This window comes from Onychostoma macrolepis, chromosome 11, assembly GCF_012432095.1.
Source record: "Onychostoma macrolepis isolate SWU-2019 chromosome 11, ASM1243209v1, whole genome shotgun sequence".
Classification (NCBI taxonomy): Eukaryota; Metazoa; Chordata; class Actinopteri; order Cypriniformes; family Cyprinidae; genus Onychostoma; species Onychostoma macrolepis.
The window spans coordinates 20,750,933-20,771,360 of NC_081165.1; the positions used below are offsets into that span (position 1 = coordinate 20,750,933).

Consider the following 20,428-nt stretch of genomic DNA (forward strand, 5'->3'; position numbering starts at 1 on the left):
AGAGTTTGGGTGTAACCAAGTGGTTATTTTTGACATAGTGCCCAAACAAAATCTCACAGGAACCACAATTTTTGTGTTATCAACTTCAAATTTGGAACATAACTTGGTTAGACATGTGGCTTTGATTTTACAGCAATTTTAGAGTGCAACATATTTTATAAAATATTTATTTTATATAAAGTAAAAAAAATAAAAGTAAATCAGTAAAAAAAAAAAAAACTGTAAATTTAAACTTTTATAACTTTTTTTATACTTATTTTTTTAAATGCTTTCACTTCAGCAATGATCTGTTATGTGTAGGAGACCAGCCTTATGTCTGTATACCAAAGTGTTCAGGAATTACAACCATGTTGTAGCAAGCATTGATAAACAAGTGTTCTGTTTTCAGTAAATTTATACCCCCAAAGGGGCGACGTGTCCTGGGGGATACAAACATTAAAATAAAAAATAAGAGTCAGTAAGAAAACGGCAATAAATAAATTTTCTGATGTCTCTTTATGGTTTGCCCTTTTTAGGGTTAAAGCGATAGTTCACCCAAAAAAGAAAATTCTGTTATTAATTACTCACCATCATGTCGTTCCAAATCCGTAAGACCTTTGTTCATCTTTGGAACACAAATTAAGATATTTTTGATGAAATCCGAGAGCTTTCTGACACTGCATAGACAGCTACGGAACTGACACATTTAAGGCCCTAAAAGGGAGTTAACATGGTCCATGTGACATCAATGGTTCAACCTTAATTTTATGAAGCTACGAGAATACTTTTTGTGCTCAAAGAAAACAGAAATAATGACTACTTCATTCAACAATTTCTTCTCTTCAATGTCAGTCTTTTACATGCAGAATTGTCGTTTTTGGGTGAACTATCGCTTTAAACAAATAATGTTGTTTTTCCAAGTTCTTGTTTTTTTAGAGAATGGTCTTTGGCGTGTTGCCAACTTCAACTGAGGTCAAATGTTTTAGACGTTTTCTTAAAGTGTCTGGAACAGGTAGTTTGCATTTGTAGCAAGGGCCACATTAAGCTTCACTAAATAGCAGAGACTAAGACTTTTTTTAATGTGCAGATCTTTTTTTCCACTGCTTTCATCTATTTTCAGTGCAGTTATTTGTGGTTTGGGTAGACTGCTTTCCACAAACCGCTGTCAATTCAGGGCACTTTCTGAAAGTATGAATCTTGAAAGCCAAATGCCACCTACTATACGGCTCTCCTCAGCTCGCTTGTTTATAATCTTTCGGCCTTGCAGATATTTCACAACTTTACAACTGCCACTCTTAATCTGCAATCTCACTTTCTTTCTTCTCCTCGTTCTCCCACTCAATTACTCTTTTCCTCACTGGCTCTCCCACACGCCTCGCTCGGTGGAGGACCCCCTCCCCAGGCAACCTTTGAAATGCTGGTGCGGTGGCTGGCTATCCCTTATCACTTATTTGTTTCCTTTCTTATGAAAACAGAGTAGCACTACTGCGGGTGACCCCATACACCACATGAACTCGCCCAGATGCTTTTCCCAGAACATCCCCGTAATGGCCTGGGTGGCCTCACCTGAACCGGAGCTGTTGATAAACTGAACAGACAGAGTAGCGGACAGACACTGGTGTGCACCGTGGAAGCAAGTGTGCTTAGGCATTTTGTGTGTGTATGATCAGATGGCAGATTGGGAAGATTTAATTAACGCTCCATTCACTGGTTAGGTCAGATTTTACGTGCAATTTACACTTGATTACGCTGTGTGTCCTAATCAGGAGTGACATGATTCTTGCAACAAGTAATTTGTCTGTTCATAATGACCAAGAACATGCAACCAGAATAAATTTGTTCTGTAATATACAATATAGTTTTGTACAGCATGGTTTTGGTTTCATTTATTTAAAAATGTTGTTGAATGTACACTACCATTTCAAAGTTTACAATTGGTAAGATTTTCCCTAAATGTTTTTTAAAGTCTCTTAAAGTCTCTCCAAGTCTGCATTTATTTGATCAAAAATACAGTAAAATAGTAATATTGTGAAATATTACAATTTAAAATAACTCTTTTCTATTTAATATATTTAAACATTTTGAATTATGTAGTGACAAAGCTCAGTTTTACTCCAGTCTTCAGTGTCACATGATCTTTCAGAAAACATTCTAGTTGGCTGATTTGATGCTCAAGAAATGTTTCTTATTATCAGTGTTGTGCTAACTAATATTCAGTGTTGAAACCGTGAAACATTTCTTTCAGGAGTCTTTAATAAATAGAATGTTCCAAGGAACAGCATTTATTTAAAATGAAAATCTTTTGTAACAGTGTAAATGTCTTTTAATGTCACTTTTGATATATTTAATTTTTGTATCTATAATTTCATTACAGTAATTTTCATGAAGCATATGCTAATTGTTTTTCTTTGTCCATTTGCGTTAAACATTTAAGCTCATTAACTAAATGACATTTAAAAAATAATTAATAGTATTAGATGTTTATTTATTTGTAGTTTTCAGAAGTGATTTATTTACATTTTTATATTTGAATGAATTAATTTATAAATAAACAGTTGTAGATGTCTTTTATTTTTCGAATTGAAAAATGATTTATCTGTTATTTATTTGTTTTATTTACATTTTTATTTTTGAATTATTAGATTAATATTTGATTTCTTCAAATATACAGATTTTTAAAGACTTTATCAGCATTTTATGCCCTAAATACACTGCACTGTTTTCGGCTGTCCCAGACGAAAGATTGGCATCGTGAAACGATTGTGGCGATTTCTGTGTCATACAGAGGTTCAAAGATGGCCGTTGCCACGGTCTTGCGACCGAAGATAGCCTACGATACTGCGTGATCATCGCACAGTTTGTTTGCTGTTACGATCCACGTTTACTGACCAACCAATTAAAATGCGACATGAAATCAACGCGACATGGCACTAAAACATAAAACTGCATAGCTCAAGCTCTTATTCCTTCCTTCCTCAACTGCTAGTGTGATTTATCATGCTCTTTTTGTTTACCACGAGCGCATGCTGATGACCTTTTATTCTTCTATAGAAACGTGTGTCGTAGCATACGAGTTGATAGGTGTCATCGTCGTACAGTCTACACACGTCGTAGCCAAGTTTATTGGATCCACGTCGCACAGTGTGACATGCAGTGATCAGTGTGTTTTGAGCTTAAGAGAGAGTTTTGAGAGATAGAATCATTCGTTTTGCATTGCATTGCATTGTAAAGTTTTTCTAACGAGCTAATTAATAATATTGACTTCTACAGTCACACAAAAACTGAAAGTAGCTGTGTTGTTATAATAATCTCATCATGCTGTGTCAGAAGAGCACAATACATTTTGACCTGCTAATGAGTGTTTTGTGTGTGTTTTTGCAGACATGCCCATCTTTGGCCAATGTCCTGCCCAGGATGACTTCTACCTGGTCATGTGCAGCCACTGCAGTCAGGTAGTCAAACCCCAGGCCTTCCAAGCACACTACGGTAAGAACACCTCGTGCTCTCCACAGCTGACTCGTTCTCTCCATTTCTCTCACTTTGCTCTCCCTGCCCTCTTCAATGGAGGTGTTTTAGAAAAATCTTATCTAACTCAAGGGAATTAAGACAGAAATCCCTCCCGCCCCCACCTCTGCTCTGCCTCAAATATCATAACATGAAGAGGGAAGAACACAAGCCTTTGATACCCGCCGCCAGAGTTCTGTTTACTATCCTCAAGTTAATATTTGATGTGCTCTTTTTAGTCAGCACGTCTGTGCTGTTTTATCCAGTCTAGCACATGTAAAACCTCCCACAAGACGTCAGAAAATTTCAGGAATAAAAAAATAAAATCACTCTCATTTCAACACACCTCTGATCTGTGTTTTAAGGAAAATTATTTACTTGAGGGTTTTATTTATTTATTTTTGAGCTGTTTAAAATGTGTCAGCAGTGGTTTAACACTGTAGAATTTATTTTAGCACACGAGCATTACAAATTCATCTGCCAAAATGCTTTGAGCATTTTTTACAAATTTCAAGGAAAGTGCTCTCAAATGTTTTTTTGCAGAGATTACTCCTAATGAAGCAGGAGTGTTTTTCTTTTTTATTGAAATCTCTGTTAAAAGTGGTTTCATTCTTTCTTTGATTTTAAAAATGTTTGGCCCAGTCAAGGTCTTGCTTTGTCCTAGCTGTTTCTTTAATTTCACCATAATTAACCTTGAACGAAAGTCTCTGTTAGCAGATGCTGTGTCAGTTTGTTGTTTAAGATTCTGAAGTATTAGTAGCTGGTTCACTTGGACTCATTATTTCAGCATTGGCCATAAGGGGGAGCCAAAATGTCTTTAAATCCCAGTGGCAAATTGCTTTGGTGCTTTTTAGCATGCTGTAAAGTAGGGCAGAAAAAAAAAAAATCAAAACACTTTCTGATGTCAAGTGCAAATGGCTGTGTTTTAATTTCCTCAACATGTCTGCATATGCTGTGTGTTTCAAAGTGAAGGAACCACATTTTATTCTCTCATACTCGTGCATCTGGTTTGGTTTGCTTGGAGTCTGCCGAGTCACATCCAATGAAATGCAAAACACCTCGGGTTTAAGTTATACGCTGGCTTGTTTGTTATTTATAACGCCATTTTGTCTGCCGTTTTGGTGTGATTTTATGGTCTTAAGATCTTTTCGGCTTGATATCAAAGTTGTAGCAATATATAATTAGGGACAGTCATTTTTGTAATCACAGTCACAGTGCAAAACATAATTGCAACATTTGTCAGAATAATTTAAATAGTTTTAATAACAATGAAACCTAAAAATGTAATCATTATTTTGAAAAAAGTAGTTTTATTTCTTTGTTAAAATTGTGTACTAGCATACATAGAAGAATAATGTTTTATTTTTTTGTCATATGACATTAATGACACAGTGCAGCTGTTCGTGGGCTATCAGAACCCAAAATGAGACTGTTATTTGATTGGAAGATTTCCCGTGGCCATAACTGAATCCAAAAACATGTCACGGGACTGAGAATTTGTGCAGATTGTGAAAGTTGCAGCACTCTCTCTCTCTCTCTCTCTCTCTCTCTCTGAGAGAGAGCCAAAACATGTCGAGATCAGTGCACTTGATTCTCTGTTCAGCTTCCAGAAGATCTCTTTTTCAGGACGGCATTGATGTTTAAATATTCCTCAGAATGATCTGTTTATTGCACTCAGACTGAGCCAGTTCTACTGTGTTTTTTTTTATTTAAAGAGATCATTACACAATCTCTCACTCTAGTGGTGAAAGTTTTTTTTTTTAATGAACACTGGGACTCTTTTATTCTAGAAACTGAAAGATTAATGAGCAGATTAACTACGCAGACCATGAAAGTTTTAAATGCTCAAGTGCTTGGCTAATAGTGTAGGGAAGAATCTAGTTCTGTCAAGTGCTTATTCAAGATAAATCATAATGAGCTGAAAAAAACTGTGGTACTAAGGAATATGTATTGAAAACTACACATGAATCTGCAGTCAGAAATTTAAGTACGTTTTAAAAATAACTTTTAAAAGGATTGGCATTTGTAACAATTTAAAATCATATTTTTATACATGTATTTAAATGTGCCATAGTTTTTAAATATGTGTTTAAGATCTGCTTGTTGAACATTTGCATGTTAAACACTTTGCGGGAGACATTTGCACATGATGATTATAATTATTTTATTCCCTTCTTAAATAAGAAGTGAATTTGTATACTCTTTAGTTTGGACTCGGAATGTTCCCTCTGATGCAATTGACCAGCTGACTGTATATTATCACTTTTAACTGTACTACATTATGCATTTGTGGATATTGTGGGATTCTGCAGTCACACTGCACCTCAGTTGATTAGACCGGTATATACTTGTATATAGAAAAGACTGCACTCCTTTTCACAGTGCTCCATTTGACTGATAGTTATGTTACCCGCTCTATGAAGTATTTGAAGTTTATTGCTGAAATTGACATTTAAACTTGCAATTATAACAAGCATTTTTGCAAAGTGTAAATGTTTGCATTATAATATTTTTTTTTTACATCATAAAAAAAACCTCTCATACACAGTGTCAGGGCACATAGATTAGATTGTTTGAGGCCTCTGCCATTTTTAAAATGCATCTTAGAAATAGAAATCAAATATTTTACTACTGCAAAATGACATAATTGACAAAAGATCTTGACAAATCGATAATGAATTTTTGCTGACTGTATTAGAAATACAGGAAGGTTTGAAGGACTGCCGGCTTCTTGATTTGTTCTCCATTTTTGAAAAAAGTGCAAAATTGTACATTTCTATATCGAGCCATTGTCCACACTGATCGTCCTTCTTTTGCGCGAGGCTCTTGTTTTTATGTCGGTAGTTCCCTGTAGTCATTTGTCAGGTTGCAGTATTTGGTGTACAGTTTCCTTACAACAATCCCAGATTGCTTTTTCAACATGGGGCGGAATGATACTGCGGATTGTTGTGGTGTAATTGGGGCTTTGTCGATTGGGCCTTTGGCTACTCAAATTGCTGCTGGCTCACTTTCTCAGAGCAGAGACAACATCCCAGCAAATAGCCACAAGCGTCTGTGAGAAATAAATAAGTCAAGGATTTCTTCATGGTGTCCTTCTTTTTATTTTTTGGTGTTTTTGCTGTAGTTTTATCAGATGAACACAAGCCAGACATAAGACTAGACTGTTTGTGTTTGTGTTTGTGTTTGTGTTTGTGTGTGTGTGTGTGTGTGTGTGTGTGTGTGTGTGTGTGTGTGTGTGTGTGTGTGTGTGTGTGTTGACAGGCGAGTATGGAGAGACCAGAGCGTTTGTTAGTGCAGCACAGCGGTTCACTCTTTTGACTAAATGCTCATGCACATTTCTGTCTTGTAATTACAACAGAGAGAAAGCAAATGTGTGCATTTAGAAGAGGAGAGTGTCTATGTGTGTCTATGTATTAATCTACTTACCTTAACTGCAGGTTAGGTCAGCTACCCATTAAAATAGATGTCTTGGACAAAGTGCAAAGCCAGATGAAGATTTCTTTAGTCCAAAACTCAGAAGTTAAGCATTTGTTTGTCCTTTGCTTTTATTTATTTATTTATTCATTTTTTTGAAATTCAATTCAATTTTTTTTTCATTTTTATGTTACACTCTGTAGATATCAGGTGTTATTATTAACTGGGGAAAAACTGCAACTAAATTTAAATCTTTAACACTCCAGAACTAACTAAAATGTAAAAATGCAAATAACTTTAAAATAAAAGTAAAGAATGAAATAATGCTTGACTTGAGAAATTGTACATAGTTTTTTTTTTTTAATGGTAACTGATATCAACTCTGGCAGCCTTAAAATATTAAACTTAACTAAAAAAAAGACAAAAAGTGAATGAAAAAAAATCTGAATAAATATGTAAAACATTATTGTACAAGTTTATTTGCTTTTGCAGTCAACATGTTGAGCATTCAAAGAGTAAAATCTTGTACATTTCTTAACCCTCAGAGAGAAGACACAGCTCCATCAGCAAGCCCCCATCCAGCTATGGCGCCTCTTCTGCATTTGCAAACTCTCGAAATAAGGGCAGCCTTGGGGGTGGAGTCGGGGCCGGGACTGTTAGTGGAAGCACACTTGCACGCCCCTCCAGTGCAAACAGCAGCACCCCCACTAAAATCTTCAAATCAACCAAAGAGAAGCTGCCTCACCGGAAGCCTCACTTCCCCTATAGGGTGCCACAAGAAGAGAGGTGTGTATGTGTGTTTTGTTGGAGTGTAAGTGAATTTAATGGGTAAATTCGTTATAAGCAGCCCATTCTTGCGTAACACAAAAGATGTAATCTGAAGCACACCCACCTTTGGTACAATATAAGACTCTTTATTTCTCTGCCTCCCAGCCCAATCCCTGCAGTCAAAGTAGAGAAGGTCCATCTGAAGGTGGAATCTTCACCCAAACTCCCCCACGTGCCCCCCTCCTCTTCCACTTCCTCCTCTTCCTCCAATACTGTGAGCACCTCTCCCTTGAAGTCAGGCCTTAACTTCCCCTCCATACCAAAGGCTCCACAGCTGGCCCCTGGTCAGATCCCCAATGGCAAGGGCCACCTCTCGTCCCAAGACAAGAAACAGGACAGCAGTAGTGCCAGTAGCAGAAGACCCTTATACAAGAGACAAGGTGAATTTTTATACTCTCTGCTGCTATTGTATATTTATGTCAAAGACAATACAGACAAAAACAATTTTCTTTAACCATTTTTTTTAACTTTCCGTTATCTTTTTTTTTTTTTCCTTAAATCAGAGCGAGAGTTTAATCCAGATATCCATTGTGGAGTTATGGATATGACAGCACGTAAGCCATGCACAAGATCCTTAACATGCAAGGTATGCCACCTTCTACACTTTGAAATATGTTTTGAGTTGGAATTAGGAATACATTTTGGACCATACAAATAGGCAGTTCTTATTTTTGTTATTACCAGTCATTCACAAATCATTCCAATCATTCACAATAAAGATTCAAGTGTCGGACTTTCAATCAGACTTTTTAAATCCAACTTAAAACCTAGCAAAACAAGCCTAGATGTTATAGTGTAATTTATTGTAGTTTTTGAGTATCGCCCTAATAATATAGCAATATAGTGTCAATAATATAACAAAACTAGTAAGATCAGATGTTTTAATTTATTTTTGAACACATTGTTGAAAATATTATACCGATATAGCATTAATACAATTATATATGTACATTCTCCCATTTTTTCCTCATATATATATATATATATATATGTATGTATGTATGTAGGAGATTTTTTTTTTTTAATTGTCCTAATGTAATATGTAATTAATTACATAGCAAAAATAATTAGCTCAAATATTATATTGTTGTTTTTTTTTTGAGGATTGTCCTAATAGCCTGTAATATGACAATATAATGTTAATAATATACCAGAAATAATAAGGGTCAGATATTATATTGTATTTTATTTATTATTTTGAATATTCTCCTAATACAATAATATAGCAATATAATCCAAATAATATATCAAAAAAAGGTCAAATATTATCCCAGACTTCTTAAACCGAATGATCTTGGCTGATATCAATATGGTCATCAGTGTATTTTGCATACCTATGACCTCCCTAATGTTCAAATTCCTTTGAATATATGAACCAAACATTTAATTGTTTGACTGAACTGTTACATACCCCCCAATTTATCCACAGACACATTCCATAAGCCAGAGGAGGGCGGTGCTCGGGCGGCGGCAACGCTTTGACACGCTGCTCGCTGAGCACAAGAGCAAAGCGCGGGACAAGGAGCTGCAGTTCAGGTTGGACCCTTCACACCCAGCACCCCCTCTCAGGGACCCTCACCCTCCCCCCTCCCGCATCTCACAAGACCCTCACCCGGTCTCCCATGGCAATGGCACTGCCGATGCCACCAAGCCTTTGCCCCACAGCAAACCCAAACCTCATAATTCTGGGCTTCCACGGTGAGTTGCTTCCTCCTGCCCCACTATTTACTCTAAACCGGCTTCGTTTTGATTGATTAGCCAAATTTGTTATGGACCTCCAGTTGTTTTTTGTTCGGGTGGTTGACAACGAAGGCAAATGTTAGGGTGCTCTTCTGTGTCTTCAGACTCAACAGCAGTAACTCTCACAGTGGAGGAGACCCAGCCATGGCCCACGACCAGGCCCACCATTCTCACCCGACCCCTGTCGGCACCGAGAGCAGCCGCCTCTCCAGTGACGAGGGGGAGAACGAGGAGAGAGAGGAGGCCACAGAGAAACTGGACTGCCATTATTCAGGTTACCACCCACGACCAGCTGCTGTAAGTAAAATAAACCTTATGATCTTAAAGTATTAGGGAGTGTTTTTTCTTTCTTTTTGAAGTAGTGAATTTCTAAAACTGAAGTGCCTGTTTAGAAGGTCACTTACATTTTGAATCACTAAGCTGTTTTAAAACAAGTTTAAATGAATATTTAGGGCCTCATTTGTATCCAATTTTGTGTCGAGCCACCCTCTTTAAAGTAGGTTTGAGTCAACCTTGATCTGAAAATGTTCAGTACCAAGCACCAATGTGCCATTCCTGTTCCATCTCTCATCAGTTCTGCACTTTTGGAAGTCGATTGTACGGTAGAGGTTGTTACACGTTCGACCGGCGCTGGGATCAAGTACGGTGTGCTCTCACCACCATGTTGGACAAGCATGTCAACTCACAAATGTGGAAGTAAGTGTGTTGAGACCCTTCCCACTTCTCCATTTCTCCATTAAACACAATCATTATTATGATTACTTGCATTTACTTTGTAGGAAAATCCCTCTGGCCTTGGAGAACTCAGCAACAACACCGACAACCTCTCACCGGACAAGCACAAACTCCCATTCTTCCTCATCCTCCTCCATTTCTGCAGGGTTTCTCAGCTTGTCCTCACCACCGCCTTATGACAGCAAGCCAGTCCTGTCATATGGCACCACCCTGAACGCCCGCTCTTCTCCACAAGCCTCTGCCACTGAGCAGCCTGCCTACAGTGGCGCTTCTAGACAAGTGTCAGCCTCATCACCCCAGATGCCTTCAGCCCACTCATCCTCGCTACCCTCGTTGGGCTCCAACCGACCCCTTAAATCCCGATCTGGTACAAAGTCCTTTAAGGCTCGGGAGCCATCCTCCAGCCTAAGTAACTCTATCGTCAAGGGCAGTACTAATAGCAGTGCTAGCATCAGCGGTAGTCTCAGTTCGGGCAAGAAGCGGAAAAACAGTTCCCTGCTTACCACCCATAGCAATTACACCTCTGACTCTTCCTCATCCTCATCTTTTAAAAAGAACTGTGCAGTAAACTCGGGCAGCCTTGGCAGCACCTACCACACCTCACTCGCATCCACCCCCTCCTCATCTTCATCGTCATCAACATTGTCGTCATCCCACAGCGGGGTTTACAGCTTGGGGGTAAACTGCACCCCAGGCAGGGCCAACTCTTTGAGCTTGAAGCAGGAGTCGACAGGACGTGGCCCTCCCTCAGGCAGCCCGGCTGAGTCCATTAAACGCATGAGTGTAGTGATGAACAGCAGCGACTCCACCCTCTCCCTCGGGCCATTTGTTCACCAGAGCAGTGATCATCACGCAGATGCACGTCTGGAAGCCAAAAGGAGGAAGGGCTCACCTGGCTCTAGTAGCCTCAACAGCACAGGTGCATAAACCTTGTTTTTATTATTATTTTTAAATCCAAATTCCTGTTTCATTTCAGTGTTGATCTAGATTCTGTTTCATTTCAGCTAGTTAATCTGGTTTCTGTTTAATCCTATTTTGGTTTCAGTCCAGTTTGGTCAATTTCAGTTTAGTTCTAATCCATACTTTAAATATCATTTTAGTATTAATCCAACTTCTGTTTCATTTAATTTCATAATTTCAGTTTAGTATTAAATGCAGTTTCTATTTCATTTCAGTTTTCATTTGGGGTTATTTTTGTTTATTTATTTATTTTTACATTTTGGATACAAATGAGTTTAAGTTTCTGTTTACAGAAATCCAGATTTCTGTATAATGTGATTTAAGTATTAATCCAGTTTCTGTTTCATTCCAGTTAGATTTAATTTGGTTTCTGTTTTATTTCAGTTTAGTTTTAATCCCATTATGTTTTGATTTCATTTCACAGTAGTATCAATCTCGTTTCTGTTTCATCTTTATTTTTGATCCAGTTTCTATTTCAGTTCGTTTTAGTATTAATCTAGTTTCTGTTTTTTTTTTCTAGGTAGATTAAATTTGGTTTCTGTTTTATTTCAGTTTAGTTTTAATCCCATTATGTTCCAGTTTTAGATTCAAATTAATTTTTTTGATCCGGTTTCTTTTTTGTTTCAAACCAGACTGTCTAATGCCTTTAGAATTTATTCATTTTCTTTTTAATTTCAGTTAATTTAATTTTTCTCTCTGTTTAATTTCAGTTTAGTCTCAATCTAAATTTCTATTTCTTCTCAATTTGGCTTCAATCCTTTTTTTCATTGTCTAATGTCATTTTAGTACTAATCTAGTTTCTATTTCTATTATATATCAGTTTAGTTGTGATCGGGTTTCTGTGTCATTTGACATTAGTATCAACTCCATTTCTGTTTCATTTTAGTTTAGTTTTGATCTAGTTTCTATTTCACTTAATATTAGTATTGATCCGGTTTCTGTTTTATTCCAGTTTAGTTTAAATCTAAATTTCTATTTAATCTCAAATTAGGTTCAGTCAATTTTTTCATTGTGTCTAATGTCATTATTAATAATCTAGTTTACATTTCTATTCTATTTCAGTTTAGTTGTGATCTGATTTCTGTGTCATTTCACATTATTATCAATTCTGTTTCATCTTGGTTTGGTTTTGATCCAGTTTCTGTATTATTTCAGTTTTACTTTGGTTGCTTTTTTCATTTTAGGTTAAAATGTTGCTATTGTTTCATTTCAGTTTACTTCTATTCAAGTTTTTCAAAACTGAACAGAGAGTATACAGAACTGTCAGGCTGACTAATCTCACCTTTTTTCTGTGTTCGCATTATTATATTAAGTCCTAAAACACTCTAAACCCAAATTCACTTGTAGACTTAATTATGAAATGCCATTTGTTGATTCCAAAGTGCTGTCTCTAATTCAAATTTTGTAATGACTTTGACAGCATCAGGAGCAGGAGGGGGAGGAGGACAAGGTCCTGGCAGGCCCAAAATGGCCAAGTCTCCATCAATCAACAACATCCACAGCAAGCACGCTCGCTCTATACCTGGACCACCAGGGCTCCCTAACAGTTCACTCATACATCAGGTTAGTTTGTTTTCCTTCCTCGTTTTAGTTTAGAATGTAGTATCTTCTCTTTCCTCTTAGACGTTACATTCCCGTACTTGTGTGTGTGTTTCCCACAGCCAAAGGCTCGTCCCTGACACAGGTGTGGAGGCTCTGAGCGTGCTGAGCAGTAGGCTGGACCCAGAGCTCCCTCAGCCCCCTCATGCCACTCTGCACGAGGCCTTCTTTTTCTCTTACTCTTCCCACAATCCTCAGGGTGGAATGCACACTGGGTGGCCCATTGATGTCCTTCGTGAGGATTTCCTCCCAAAGCCATGCAGGGGCACTCTCCGGGGATAGGATAATAAGCCAGAGAGATATAGTTCTCCTGTCGGAGGTTATTATGAATCTATACAATGCACCATTGGGTACAAAGCCTGCTGCGTAGAGCATGAGCTGCCCAGCCTGAGCACTTGCGCTGGGGTCGGAAGGTACAGATTTGGGCTGGTGCGTAGCCTCGCCAACACTACCAAGCATAGGAGGGATGTGCGACGTGAACAAGATGGGTTGCTTTACCGATATTCTTCGGTATGTTAGCTTGAAGGTGTGGACATACGAGAACATACTGGACATACTGGAAACTGAAATCCTACTCAGCCTTGGAGGAAGTGTACAGGAGAGGAACATCCCTAAAGTAGACACACAGTCAACTTAAGTTAGTCATACACATGATCTCTCACTGGAAGGCTGTATTAGATTGAGCTACACTCACTAAAGATAGACATGACAGGAGTGGAGTTTCAACATGAGCAACCTAAACTTAAAGATTATGCAAACTAGACATTTTTTTAAACCACATTTTGTTTACAGGTTAGCATATGTATAGCAAACAGAACAAAATATTTATCGTATAATACCATTTTCCATTATTTTTGAAAAGTTTTCATTTAGATTTGATTGTTTTATTTCAAGGGGATTTTTTTTTAACTTCAGACTTATTTCAGAGAAGCTAAAAGAGAGTTCTTTTAGGCTGATTTACTGCAGTTTTTGGATTTACAGAAAAATCCAACCCCAAATCAAACTCAAACACCTTGCATTAGCTAAATCACTAGTTTTTGGGTTTTTGACATGCTAGTAGCCTAGCATGTCTATACTGAATCCTGAGAAACAGTCGTCTCTTGAAGCTCCAGAAAACACTGTAATCCTCTTAAAACCCATGCCTTGGACAACACAGATATTTTAGGTACATTAAGGGCTCGATTCAGTGAACACATGCAAAAATTGCTCCTGTTGGAGCAAAATGAGAGAAGGCAGGTGACTGTCACCTCCAGTTACCCTTTGTAGCACTAAAGAAGCATGTGCTGAAATCTTAATGTACTAAAATCTGCAGTCTCGCTCAAATGATTGTAGGAGAGTTTCCTGGTGAAGATGCCTTAGGCATGGTATCGTTATGTGCCGTTTCAATCTCAGAAAGGGGCTCGTGGCTAGTTGACGTTGAGCCATAGACCAACATTACAGACACATTATCATCTCAGCAATGGAGTAGACATCTACACGACTCTCTATACTGTGAGACACATAAACAGTAGTCTGGCCAGCACCATCTCATCAAATAACCACTACCTTATACTGCGACCGAACGTTCCTGCTTTGATCCCACACAAGCTTTTGTTCTTTGTGACCCTACAGAGGTTAGTAGCTAGACATTCTGATTTAAATCTCATTTTCACCGTGGGTCTGTCAACTTAAAGGCAATAGATCCTTCTTTGGCTCATTAATCTTCAAAAGAGATCTTGAGGTGGATTTTGTTGTGTAAGTTGGGGCTTCTCTTTAAAACTCCTGTAAATTACTGAACTCCACTGATGTCAGTTAGCAATGGTTGCTGAGAAGTAGAGCATGTTGGTTTTTTTCTTGTGTATTTTTTTCCTTCGGCTTTTTCGTACACGAAACCGAATTCAAATATTGAAGTATCCCTATTTCAGAATACATATTTTGTTAAAGAATTGTACATATGGAGATGTATTTTTGCACAGGCATTTTCGTAAACGATTTTTGGTACACTTGAGATCATTATTATTTATTTAGTAAATGGAAACATTCTAAGATTATTAGAAGTGGTTCACTGCCAAGCCGATAATGCAATACGCCACTCTATCCGAACACTGCTTCTTGTTAGTCGCACGCCGAGTTCCCCCAGACAGATTGTTGCCACAGTAGTGGGAAATCATCCACCGTATACTATGTTGTTTTCTAGTTGTCAATAGTGCTTCTTTTCCCCCGTGATGCCTCCCCGTCTCGAACCAAGAGGTCAGAGAATGTGATCAAAATGGCCCGTTTAACTGTGCAAAAGATTTCTGGCTGGCTGATGTATTTTGTAGGACTTTTCTAACTGGGTGAGGGAACAAAACAGTTGTACAGTGCAAAATGTGCACCGCTGTTGCCAAACATAATTGGATACACTGCTTTTTAATTACTTGTTAATTTGCTTTTAACGCTGACAAAAAAAAAAAAAAAGAGAAAGTGCCTGAATTAGTTTCTCATCGACTGTTGTTAAGGCAGAGCTTTTTATTTCACATATTCTACTTTTCACAGTACTTGAATGTTATTTAAGGGTTTAGAAACTTTTTAAACCTGCCTAGGAATCTCACACGTCGCCCTTTTCCCCTTCAAGTAGAGCGGTAACTCTGATTGATGAAATGCATGGCAGAGGAGTAACACTTACTTGACATGAGAAAAGCTTCTTATCGGTCCCTTGTATTCTTTTATGACTACTTTTGATATTAGAAATTTTCAAAGCAAGAGGGATAGATATTTTTGTGGCTAAGTCGGTGATTTCAACCAATGTTTTAGGCAGATAAATGTACTGTTTACCTTGAAATTGTAACTCCACTGTTTTCAGATGATGAAAGCTTTGTGAAGATGTTTGATTAAACACCACAGATCTGGAATGTGAATCGAAGATGATAAACGCAGTTTGCTTTTTGGGGAAGAAGCCTCTACATATAAGATTATGTACAAGTGTGTATATTTTGATTTTTTTTTCCTGTCTTTTTTTTGTATACATATTCAAAAATCATTTGATCAGCTGGACTTTTGTGTGTTGGCTGCTATGTAATTCATGAACAAACACAGTAGGGTAGATTTACTTAATATTTAAAGAAAGATTGTATAGTATATTTGTTTTGTAACAAGTTTCTGTAAATATAAAAAAAAAAATAATTTATACAGTTATTTATAAGAAAAATGTGTCAGCCTCCATTTTTTTTTTCCATTTGCTCACACACCAAAGACAGACTCGGATGTTTCCTCCAATTCAGTTTTATTATATTCTGTACATTAAACAAAAGTCACGTTCACAAGAAATGACGCTTATCGATCAAACGTCATCTGCTGGACTACATGTTGATCACTCTGGACAGCTTCTGCACTCTGTTCAGCAGGAGATCGCCCTTCTTTATGGTTTCCTGGTACTGCCAGTTCTTACTATCGGGTCTGTGGGGGGGGGGGGGGACAGACAAGAAATACATTTAGCTAACTATAGATCCAATAGAGATTTAAATGACTAGTCCACACAAGCATTAAGGTCCTCACCTGTTGGTTTCCACAATCTCATTGACTTTGTCGATCTTGCAATGTAAACGTCCTGCAGCGATAAATCGCGACAGCTCCCTTGGGAAAGAAAAAGACCAAAGTGAGCATAGAAATAATGAATATGTATGAAAAATAAAAAAAATGTTGATGACAAAACAAAATTATGAATATTAACGTAGTTTATATAAACAAGGGAGCGTACTGGTCGATGAACTCTGTGCTGACTCCAAACGCTTCGGCCATGTATCCCAGTGTGAGAGAGCGGTAGGATTCCAGGAGCTGGCTGTAGGCCAGGATGCGCATCTCTCGGACATAGTAACGGTAATGAGGAGCAAACAACCAGTCTTGCTTCATCTCCTGTTCCACTCGAGCTACAGGAAGAGAAACAGATGGACCAAAACATGTTAAACAATAACAGAAGAGCAGACTTGGAGAAGCACTTTCAATAAACATTGCAAATAAATAACACCACGGCTTAACAACATTAATCTTACAACGGAGCGTTGCTAGTTAAGCAATAAGATATTTCCCTCAATTGTTCTTTAAAACCTGCTCTGCCAATATTTCACTTACCTAATGACTGAAAGAATACAGAATAACGGCACTCGTAGAGAGAGAAGAGGTACTGACGGACAGCAGGTAAACTGTGCAACACCTCCAAGATCTCAGCACCCTTAATTACCTGAGAGAAGACGAGAGATTTCATCATTTCTTGCAGATTTAATTGTTTTTATTAGGTTCATTTTTTTAATATGCAGCAAGTCCTTTCCTTTCTGAATTGCACACTTGCAATGATCGCACAAGCTAAAGCTCTTTGTGTTGCTCTGGATAAGAGTGTCTGCAAAATGCGTTAAATATAAACTTATAGATATGACTGAATAAAGCAGGAGTTTTAAAACTGCTCGTGGAGCTTTAAGGGGGTGATAGAAAGGTTAATGAGAAGACAATGTAAAATGTATATTTTTTAGTTTTATCAATGATTTTTAAAACATTTAGATTCCGGTTTCATTGTGCTTTCTAATGACTGGTCTAACATTAACGGTGATTACTTAATTCTATTATCTGATTTTTAAAATTAAAAGGATAGTTCACCTTCAGTTGCTGGTACCCATTGACTTGCATAGTGTTTTTTTTTTTCTTTTCTTCCCCCATATTATGTAAGTCAATGGGAACCAGCAACTGAAGGTGAACTATCCCTTCAAGAAATATATATATTTTTTATTTATTTTGAAGGCTTTAAGTTCTGCAAGATTTGTATTATTATTTTCATATTTTTAAAGAGGTCTCTTATGCTCACTAAGGCTGCATTTTTAATTAAAAACTACAGTAAAACAGTAATATTGTGAAATTTTATTATTATTTAAAATAAAACTTGATTTTAATATATTTTCAAATATAATTTATTCCTGCAATAGTAAAACTTAATATTCAGCATCATTACTCCAGTCTTCAGAAATCATTCTTTTGCAACATTATCTTTACTGCCACTTTTGGTCAATTTTATGTATCCTTACTAAATAAAAGAATGAATTGCTTTCTAAAAACAAACATCTAACATCAAACCTTTGAAAAGTATTTTATATATACTGTTTTTTTAGGCTAGATCTCACCTTCTCTCTCAGGTCCGGCCTCTTGAGTGCGATCATACACACATACACAGTGTACGTAACAAACGTCTTGTAGTCCATAAGCTCATACGAGGTGAATGTGGAGACCGTATCCAGAAAGAGCTCCGCTGCCTGCTTGAAATCCCGAATGGCCACGCAGTAGAGGCCCTGATACACCTTCAGGCGATTCCTCCGGTCCCAGTCACCACCTTCTTCAATCAAGCTGTTCATACATGCAGAGTTCAAGCGTCAGGCCAACATTCCAGGGTGCGATGCATTTGTTAAATAAATAAGTCTGTACTCCATACTGTACCTTTTGGCTTTCTCGGTGTTGCGGGTGATGAGGTCATTGTCCATATAAAACAGGCCAATCCTCAGCAGGTAAAAAACAATATCTAAGCGATGACCAAGAGCAACAGTCTTGTCGTAGGTCTTCCTGAAGCCGGTCAGAGCCCCCTCCTAAATGAAAGGCAGAAATATTATCAATGGATATAAGGATTAAATATGTGTAAGAAGTTGAACAGATAAAAAGCAGAAACTAAAATATATAGATGTGTGTAACCAAACGTTCAAAAGTTTGGGATCGGTAAAAAATTGTCGTCGTCATCAAATGAAATTAATACTTAATTCCGGAAGCATGAAATTAATCAAAAGTGACATTAAAAATGTTATAGTATCAAATAAATGCTGTTCATTTGAACTATACATCAAAGAAACCCGTTTCATGGTTTCCAAAAAATACTAAGTAAGCATTACAAATATTAACAGTTATCAATGCTGAAAATAAATATTTCTTGAGCACCAAATCAGCATATTAAAATGATTTTTTTAAGACACTGAAGACTGGAGTACTGATGTTGAAAATTCAGCTTTGCGTCACAGAAACAAAACTTCTTTCAAACATTAAAATTTCACAATATTACTGTTTTACTGCATTTTTAACAAATAAATGCAGTCTTGGCGAGCATAAGAGACTTCTTTCAATAACATTTTTAAAAAAGCATAACTGCGAATTAATGGTTTTAATTCACACCTTATCACCGATGCGTATGAGATATTCAGCTTTGGCCATCATGGCATCTCTGATCTCACTCTCTCCCTGGTTCTTCTCAGCATCTTCCAAAACATCATCCAGCCTTTTCAGTTCATCCTCATTTGCTTTCTTCATCTTACTCAGCAGATCCGTGTCCACCTGCCATTTCAGCTCTTTACACAGGGCTTCATAGTACGGGGCCATATCTACAAAACACAATCACAACATCATTATATACACAGCTGAGGTGTTTCACTTAGACAATTCTGAGTATGCATCATTAGATTTGAGAGAAAGAGTGATCTGACAAGTACATACATGATGGATGGGTGATTGCACAACAAGATTACCCACTGCTCCGGGTGTGTGCGTGTACTTAGGATGGGTTAAATGCAGAGCACTAATGCCGAGTACGGGTTACCATACTTGCACAGGTCTTTTGGAGCAAATTGTCACACAAGTTTTAAATGCATGCAATTACAGTGCAATTTAATAGCAGGTTTCCTTTGTGACTACCTACTTTATATCGTGTGAATACATACTACTGGAGGTTACAAATGCGTTACGTACACAAATACATCGATTTAAATTACGCTGATTAAAAATTAGCCTATTTTTGTAATCTAGACTCCGTTTTTTGTCAGTACAGGGATAAATGCTTTCAGAAAATAAACGTAAACTGTGTGACAACGGCCCCTGTTTTACGCTATATCATAATTAAGTAATTAAGAAAACTAGCAATGGACATTCAAAAGTGCCAGAAGACGAAAAGTGTACATGAAAACAACCAAACACATTAGCAGCTAATGTGCTAACGTTACTTGCTTTAGCCTGTCAGCTAACTAAACCCCAAGAGGCAAGGAAATTGCAAAGCTTGTGCATGAAACGGCTGCATATATTGCAGTAGTACAGAAACTTTGACATATATCTGCTAAACGAGCAGCATGTGTGAGTGAATGAACTCACTGTTGAGTTTGATGGCGTCCATCAGCTCGCTCTTCACTTTAGCATCCTGTCTGTGATCATCCAGAGTCAGTAAAAACTTCAGCTGAGCTATTCTCAGATTGGGGTTTTTAGGTAAACCCTCTTCCTCCAGGTTTTCCAAAGGCATATTTGCGGAGTTAAAAGAGATCTAGAGAAGGACAGGAGTCTAGGTTATGGCTGGGAGTGATAATGATAAACTAGTCACAACGATGACTACGGGGAAATCTAAACAAAAAAAAAGTGTAAATTCACTTCCTCTTGCTCGAGACAACGACGCACGGAAAAGACAGTCTATCAAAGTCAAATAACGTAACAAAAATAATAACACTCCTCCGTGTGGTTGTATGTTATATTGCAGCCACAACGGTTTTCAATCTTTCAGATGCCAAGGACAGCAAATATGATCATACTAAAATTTCTAAGACAGCTATATATATATATATATATATATATATATATATATATATATATATATATATATATATATATATATATATGTATTCTAGGAAGACCCAATTCAAACTGAAAAATT

General features: G+C 37.4%; 2 protein-coding genes across 3 annotated transcripts in view; one reads left to right on the plus strand and one right to left on the minus strand.

Moving 5' to 3' along the window:
• LOC131549203 (ataxin-7) overlaps positions 1 to 15,883 on the plus strand; it is a 35,439-nt gene extending 19,556 nt beyond the window's left edge. For both annotated transcript variants that reach the window (XM_058791169.1, XM_058791168.1), the window contains exons 5-14: positions 3,361 to 3,465; positions 7,443 to 7,683; positions 7,831 to 8,105; positions 8,229 to 8,311; positions 9,155 to 9,423; positions 9,570 to 9,762; positions 10,040 to 10,161; positions 10,245 to 11,119; positions 12,581 to 12,723; positions 12,822 to 15,883. In XM_058791169.1, the coding sequence (XP_058647152.1) occupies positions 3,361 to 3,465; positions 7,443 to 7,683; positions 7,831 to 8,105; positions 8,229 to 8,311; positions 9,155 to 9,423; positions 9,570 to 9,762; positions 10,040 to 10,161; positions 10,245 to 11,119; positions 12,581 to 12,723; positions 12,822 to 12,839 (2,324 nt within the window). In that variant the 3' untranslated portion in view covers positions 12,840 to 15,883. The remainder of the gene's footprint in view (positions 1 to 3,360; positions 3,466 to 7,442; positions 7,684 to 7,830; positions 8,106 to 8,228; positions 8,312 to 9,154; positions 9,424 to 9,569; positions 9,763 to 10,039; positions 10,162 to 10,244; positions 11,120 to 12,580; positions 12,724 to 12,821) is intronic.
• An 82-nt stretch (positions 15,884 to 15,965) lies between these two features.
• psmd6 (proteasome 26S subunit, non-ATPase 6) lies at positions 15,966 to 20,141 on the minus strand. Its single transcript, XM_058791170.1, has 8 exons — positions 19,879 to 20,141; positions 18,913 to 19,118; positions 18,193 to 18,338; positions 17,883 to 18,102; positions 16,846 to 16,954; positions 16,475 to 16,643; positions 16,273 to 16,350; positions 15,966 to 16,173 (listed from the first exon to the last, which is right to left on the minus strand). The coding sequence occupies exons 1-8, from the start codon at positions 20,021 to 20,023 to the stop codon at positions 16,077 to 16,079; spliced, it is 1,170 nt and encodes a 389-aa protein (XP_058647153.1). The 5' UTR covers positions 20,024 to 20,141; the 3' UTR covers positions 15,966 to 16,076.
• Positions 20,142 to 20,428: the final 287 nt, after the last annotated feature.

Bases quoted from the DNA above. Each gene is read 5' to 3' on its own strand.
- psmd6 (XM_058791170.1), bottom strand. From the start codon at position 20,023: ATGCCTTTGGAAAACCTGGAGGAAGAGGGTTTACCTAAAAACCCCAAT. The intron at 16,644-16,845 runs GTAAGTGAAATA...CTCTTCCTGTAG, and splicing joins TGTATTCTTTCAGTCATTAG to CTCGAGTGGAACAGGAGATG. The intron at 16,174-16,272 runs GTGAGGACCTTA...CCCCCCCCACAG, and splicing joins GAGATTGTGGAAACCAACAG to ACCCGATAGTAAGAACTGGC.